Here is a 7115-nt window from a genome sequence, read left to right on the forward strand (position 1 = left end):
TTTTCCTAACTCGTTTAAATAGCGACCCACCCCAATCTGTCAAATTACATAAAATTAATCAGGTCTGTCGAAGCACCTAACTCACCACCTGGAAAGATGGATTGGTTTGATAATTTACGATTTACCAATCGCTTTACAAGCCGCTTTTATACATTTCTACCAAGAGTTCAGTGCCAATTTTTTTGTTGCCGAAATGCGATTTCAGTTTTGGGAACATCTGCCTTACTTCCTTCCACTGTCTGTCAGAACCAAAGTCGTGGATTGCTATTTGTGGACCCGGTTTCCCAACAGCGCATATAAATCTCTTGCTGACTCTCCAAGCTTGCCATTTTCTGAATATAAAGAAAAAAAATCCCAATTTCTATCGATTCGCTCCCACTTTAGTTTCTGTATCCACTTCAGATTCTTGCTTTCTTGCGCCGTACTCCAGAAGACATTAATCGAGAATAAATTCTCCGTCGATCGTTCGTTATGTGTTTGTCTTTATGATAATCGGTCGTTCGAGGGTCTCCCCATTTGATTTGATGACACGCGGAAGGTAAGGGAGAAGAAATGGAGCTGAAGAACAATTTTTTACCGGAATTTCAAGTCCATCAGCCGAAATTAACGTGCTTGATATCGAGCAACAAACGCGATTCTACCCCTGTTCTCGGAATGTTTGCAAGGTATTTTTTTTTTAATAATTGTTATTTTATATATCATTGTAATGTGCTTATGGTGTAAATTTATTCGCGTATTAACGTATACAATTTATGTGTATTTGATTCTCCATACAAAGCTAACTGTTGTATTTATCAGTGTTTTTTAGGCTTACTTTTTCCATTTTACATACTGCGATGGAATTTGAAATGTGTATTAACTTTGAAAATGGAAAGGGTGAACAATTTGACAGAAATTAGTTTTATTTGACCTGTTGCTTTGGAGAACATGCAAGAAAGTGAATCATATACAGCAGAAGGATTGTTTTGCTATATATGGGTAAGTTCAGACGTCATAACGTCGTAAAACAGCCACAAACCCTTGTCCTTTGTTCATATGTCCTTGGATTTCAAAAACACGGAATAAATTTTGTAGCCGTTGGTTTCATGGGCTATTTCATTTGGAGGAAGTTTTTAAATGCTTTTATTGAAAAAATGTTAGGAAGATTTCCTGAGTTGTGATGAGCTACTTAAATGCTCGTGCGCTGGTCTTTGAAATATTTAGTAACTCAAAATCATCCTCGCTAGTCTCGTGGATTTGAATCTGTGGGTAAGAAACCTTCAAAAGAACCTTTTTGAGATTGTGAGAAGGAATATAAGTTTCTGTGATTGATGATATTTAGCAATGATTTGTAATCATTTGCTTAAAAGTTAAAACCATTTAACTATTATGATTGGAGTGGTAGTAAAACATTTCAAAACATTTGTTTGGAATATTCTGCAAATGAATGTTTTTCCATGAGAAGATGTTGGGAGTAGAATGTACTTGCTTCATCGTCCATTTCATTTTAGCCAATCTCCTGTTCTATGCCACCAGTATGTAACTGATAATCAAATTGATCCATTGCATGGAATAATTAAATTGTTCGGGCTTTCCTTTTGCCACTTTACATTCAAATCATATCTACCAGAATGTTACCAGGAAAACAGTTATCAAAGTTGTTTTCTTTCTGTATTTATCAGACCTTACGGCTTTCTTAATGAACAATTATTCAGTTACTTATCCTTTGCACCTTACTTAACCGTATAGGGAGACATTTCCTGCTCAATATTATAGATGGAAACATCTTGAAGTTCACTGCAACAATGACCAAAATATCCAGAACTTGGGTTTATCGAAGAATGAAACATCAAAGCTACCTAAACTCTCCTTTGACCGTCTTCAACTTACTGACCAAGAGTGTACTGGCCTTCAAAGGCGAAACTTTGGTCGTTTTGTTGCTCGTGGGGCCATCCTGGATGAAGAATATTGGGTTGGTTTTTCTTTCTTTTCCATTTTTTATAATATATGTATGATCCACCCAACCAAAATCATCATTCGGTTTTTTAGTTTGTGTTTGTATCATGGTGTCTGTATTTTTCTGAAAGAACATCAGATTTCTTGTCTCCATGTTTGACTTAAAATGGCAGACAGCGTCATGGCTGCGAGCGGAAGCCCATTGGGAATCCTTGTCTTACATGAGGTCGATTATCTGAATTTTGTAGTTTTTATTTCCTACTTGATTGTGATTCAACATACTCCACTAATGCCCACCCACACATATTAAAGAATCTTTCTGCTGGACATCCTAAATTGTCAATTTTCGAGTTAATTAATTACAATGATTATTTTGTCTTTTTCAGGAATGTTGATAGTTATAAAAGAAAATATGCTGAACAGGCAAGTCTATATAGATTGGAAGTGGTTTTTTTAAGATCACATTTTGGCCCCTGAATTTTCTTTATCATTGATGACTTGAATTAAGCTGATAAAAATATGTTTTTCTTATTCTAAGGTTAGCCTTTTGTGGGGCGACCAAAGCTAATCAGTTTGTAAACCAATGCTCTAACTTTTAACGTTATGAACTTTGTTACTGTTTTGTTTTGATGCACGGATACTCCTAAATTTTTTTCTGAAGTATCAGACAGGGATACGGATATGATACGATGGTACACGTGTTGGATATGGCAAAATCCGTTGTTGACTTTTTGTAGGTTGACCGGTCGGATACGTCATGGACACGGCTATGATACATCATGGACACGGCAGAGATGCGTTTCGGCATATATCTCTACAATTTTCTAAATTTATATGTATATCGAATACGACACGGATACGACGATACCACAAATTTTGAAAATACAAGACATGATACGACTTATATTTTAATAATTGTCGTATCCTAGTCGTATCATGTCTTGTATTTTCAAAATTTATGGTATCGACGTATCCGTATCGTATTCGATACGATACCCATATCCGTATCCATGCAACATAGATGCACGGTATCCAAATTATGGTGCTTGGATTTTTTCTAATGTTGTCAAATAGCCCTGTTGCAGTTTGGTTGTGGACATCAATTGGCTGTGTGTTAAATATTATTTCAAATATGCTTTCTATTTCTGGGAGAAGCTCATGTGTGCTTTGGATTTTTGTTCACTACAAGTTCTTGTGATGACCCTCAAATCCTTTAGTGCCTTGCAATTTAATGATCTATTCATGGTCTATAAGTCTCTAACGATCTCTCAATTTATTCATCTCATATCGGCAGGAATTTTACGCTTTGAAGCGAAGATGTTTTGGCCAGGAAGGAAAATCGTTGAACTGCTTCTGCTTAGTTGCTGTAAGTAAAGCAAACAGTGACACGAGTATTTCACCAAATCCTTTGAAAGTTTTGAGATAATTGTGTTTGTCATTTTGAGATAATCTTGTTTGTCAAAATTTTCTTCTTCATTTATTCAATACCCTAATGCTATAGTTCGAGAAAATATCTATTTTTTGTCTGTTGATTAATATATCTCATGTTCTGCCGCTCATTCCCTTTTTCCCTTTACTATTAATTATATTTCTGATTCATTGAAAAGAGCCAACAGTATTCATATTCAAGATGATGTTCTCGCAAAAGAATTACTAGTCTAGTCTATGTTGATTATGTCAGCCTTAGCACCACACTGTATCAACCTCATCCTCTAACCTGTACCAAAATCATATGTTGGCACCATTCTTCTCTTCCGTTATGTGCAACTTCAATTGTACATTATCTGATCATAAAACGTTGGATTATCTCATACTTCAATTCCCATCCAGAGGCTCATAATTTACTGATGATGTTTTTTTCACCATGCAGGTTAAGAAGGAAGAGAAAAATGTCAGAAGAACGGTCTTAAATAGTATAGTGGGAACTTTGGACTTAAGTATTCGGCAATTTGTGCAAGGAGAAACATATCCTGAGGTACAATCTTGTGACCACGAAATGTTGTTGATTTCAAACATGACCTAGCATTTGTTGTGTGTGAGATAGTTTCCTGATTTGAAATGGTGTAGCGTTTAACAGCTATAACTCAGGAAGTATGGTTTGTCTCAGCAGCTTCACATCTGTTGTCGTGCTGTTATTTGATATTTTCCTGATTCTACAGTCTCACATATTGAGCCACCTATTGCATTATATTTTACAGAGCAACATGCGCACTTTTATCTGATTATAATGTGTTCCCCAAAATTTGACCAAATTCTGTGGAATTTTTTTCTTATTTTGTAGGGTATTAAGAGATATTCTGCTGTATTGGCGAACCAAGAGCCCCTGGATATGCATAAATATGCTTATATTGCAAATGTTTGTGTGGCAAAGTTTGCTCGACGTCAGGGTATTGCTTCAAACATGATATACTTAGCCATGGATGTTGCCATGGTATCAGGTCTCATATCTTAACTTTCAACATTGTTGGAGGTTCTGCTTGTTTGTTTTGCTCTGGATGTGTTATATATTGCCCTAAATTAATGTCTTTTCTCCGATTACTGTTGTGCCAACAGGTATGAAGCAGCTTTTTGTTCATGTAAATGCAGACAACAGGCCTGCCCAGGATCTATACAGAAAAACTGGCTTCAAGGTACCCTTTCCCTGCCCTTGTCTGCATATTCTATAGTCCCTCTTTGATTATTGTTGAACTGTCATGTTTTTCAAATTCTCCACAAAGACGTCTCGAGGGCTAATGACACTACTGATATAGTTTTTGTGTCCATCATTAAATGTTTGGCTAACCACGCTGGACCAACTGAGACCGCAGAAAAAGCATAGATCTATCTTATCTGATTAACCCTATTAAACATTTTTTTCCATGTTACATTTGTTTTATATTTTCACATCTTGGATGGATTGACATACATTTAGTTTGCTGTAATCTTTATGAGGTGAATCTAGAAACAGCATTTTGGATGGATTGGCAGGTCGTCGAAGATGCTTCGTCTCCTTTATCAAAAGATCAAAGGGTATTAATGTCCATGGATTTATAAAATTGATGTAAAAACATACCTACTTCCATCCATGTGTCGTGCACCAAGATATCGCTAACTCCTTCCCCGACGGTATCATTTGCCTCGGTATTGTTTTGTATTGTATGCTCATTGGAGTTAACTTCTTGTTGGTTTGTGTATCTGTATCGTTTTGATATATACATTCTTTAAGTGTAAAAGGTGTAGAAACTATCATGTCCAGGTACAAAAGTTCACTGTTTACAGCCAGGATGAATATCATTTTTGAGTTACTGCTAACCATATTTCTAAATATACGTGTAAAAGGTTGGTCAATGACTCACTTTTGGGTGCAAATTTCATGATATGTTTACTTTTTTATTAAATAGTTTTTATGAAGCCATATGGCAATAGTTATAAAAATTATCATATAATCATTTTATTTCCATATTGTTGAATTTTGTGATTAATTAGTTAATTGTCTGGGGAGAAAATTTTTAACATGTTGTATAATTCAATGTTCTGAAAAGCGTGAACTTAATGTAAAGCTTGAAACAAATTTAGGACGAGTTTAATTATAAAAAAAAAAAAACCGTCTTTTAACTTTTACTATAATTTTAATTATCTCAATCCGCTAGATCAAATGATATATAAACATAATAAATTTATGATCATGCATAAATTCTCACATTTTTATAAACAATAAAAATATAAAAATTATAATTTTTAGTAGTTTTGAGGCAGAATATGTAGAGATAAATGATGACAAACTTTTCTTTCTTATAGCTCGTCGCAATTGTGGAACAAATGATACGATTCTTCAATCACAAAAAGCAAACGCGCTCGAAAACGGATTCACGCCTTCGATTTGATGAAACAAAGAGCGACGTGTTGTTCCGATCTTTTTGAAACAAGTAATTGTTGTGTGGTATTCACCTCTAAGCTATGTAAAGCCTAGCAACAAATAATCACGAAAAAACAATCGATCTCAAACGAACTTTCAAAAAACTCGTCTTTGACAATCTGAGTGAAGAAAAATTGACAAACGCCATAAGTATTAAACTTTGTTAAGTTTGATTTGAGAAACACACTAAGGTGTATACAAATCCAAACTTTGAATTTGAGAGAAAACTCACAAAATATGATTAAAACTCAATGTTAATAGTTTTAATTTGTGTTTACAATGGATTATATAATAAAATACAACAAAATCGTAATATAGGGTTTCCATATATAAAATCTGCACTTCGGCGTGCTGTGCCGCCAGTCTGTAGCGCCCAGGCGCTACAGTTTCGCATCATGTAGCGCCTAGGCGCTAGCCAGTCTTCACTAACGCTGCGGCGCTTGATCCATGGCGTTGTGGCACTATTCCATCCACATTGTTCCACATTTAATAGCATCTATTTGGCCTTCAAGCTCACTCCTATGCATCAAGACTCCTTCGAGGCTTGGAACTTCGCTTGCAAGCTCTTCTCGATTGCTCATGAGTCCATGCAATGCTTATTCGAACCTCCTTCCTACCATTTGTATGCCCGATCGAATTCATATCATCGACGATCGTAGTTTATAGTAACAAATTAGTGAGATTTAACTTTTGAAAGGGTTTGATGGGTTACGGGAGATGATCGGTTCTTTCTTTAAGAGGAAGCAAGTTTTTATTTGCAGTATTCTTATTGGATGAAAATGTTTTATATTAATTAATTTGAACACAAAAATGCTCTTAAGCACACTTATACGCTTAATAAGGATATTTTAGTCTATTTAAATTTCATTGTAAACATTAACTACATAAACTCTTTATGTTGTTTCTATAGTTTAATAAGAAACCATATTCTCATTTTCTCTATGTTATCATAGTATCAAAGCCGCCCTATAAATTTGTTTGATATTTCGAGAGACTGTTAATCCAGTCTATAGTTATTGGGGATCGAATTACGTTTCTCGGATTTGAAAAAAAAAAAGAAGAGAGAAGAGGCAATAAAAGAAGGGATTTTTCGGATTTTCGGAATTTTCAGGAGCAGCGAGATGAGAATTGCGATTACTCACGTTTCAGCCATTGGATCGTCTTGAAATTTTTACAGTTGGTTTAGAACATATAGAGGTACATTCTGAAATGTGGAGATCGTCTTTTTTGTTTTCTAAGACTGTTTGGTTAGGGAAAAACAGGACTACAATTTGAGGTTTGAGAT

General features: G+C 35.1%; 1 protein-coding gene across 1 annotated transcript; it reads left to right on the forward strand.

Annotated features, from left to right (window-relative positions):
* The first annotated feature begins 319 nt into the window (after positions 1-319).
* On the forward strand, positions 320-5284 carry LOC140809784 (GCN5-related N-acetyltransferase 6, chloroplastic-like). The gene is made up of 9 exons (XM_073167506.1): positions 320-665; positions 1729-1951; positions 2109-2161; positions 2322-2358; positions 3230-3301; positions 3806-3910; positions 4217-4373; positions 4489-4565; positions 4877-5284. The coding sequence occupies exons 1-9, from the start codon at positions 553-555 to the stop codon at positions 4949-4951; spliced, it is 912 nt and encodes a 303-aa protein (XP_073023607.1). The 5' UTR covers positions 320-552; the 3' UTR covers positions 4952-5284.
* Positions 5285-7115: the final 1831 nt, after the last annotated feature.

The sequence above is a fragment of the Primulina eburnea genome, chromosome 13 (assembly GCF_022965805.1).
Source record: "Primulina eburnea isolate SZY01 chromosome 13, ASM2296580v1, whole genome shotgun sequence".
NCBI classification, from domain to species: domain Eukaryota; kingdom Viridiplantae; phylum Streptophyta; class Magnoliopsida; order Lamiales; family Gesneriaceae; genus Primulina; species Primulina eburnea.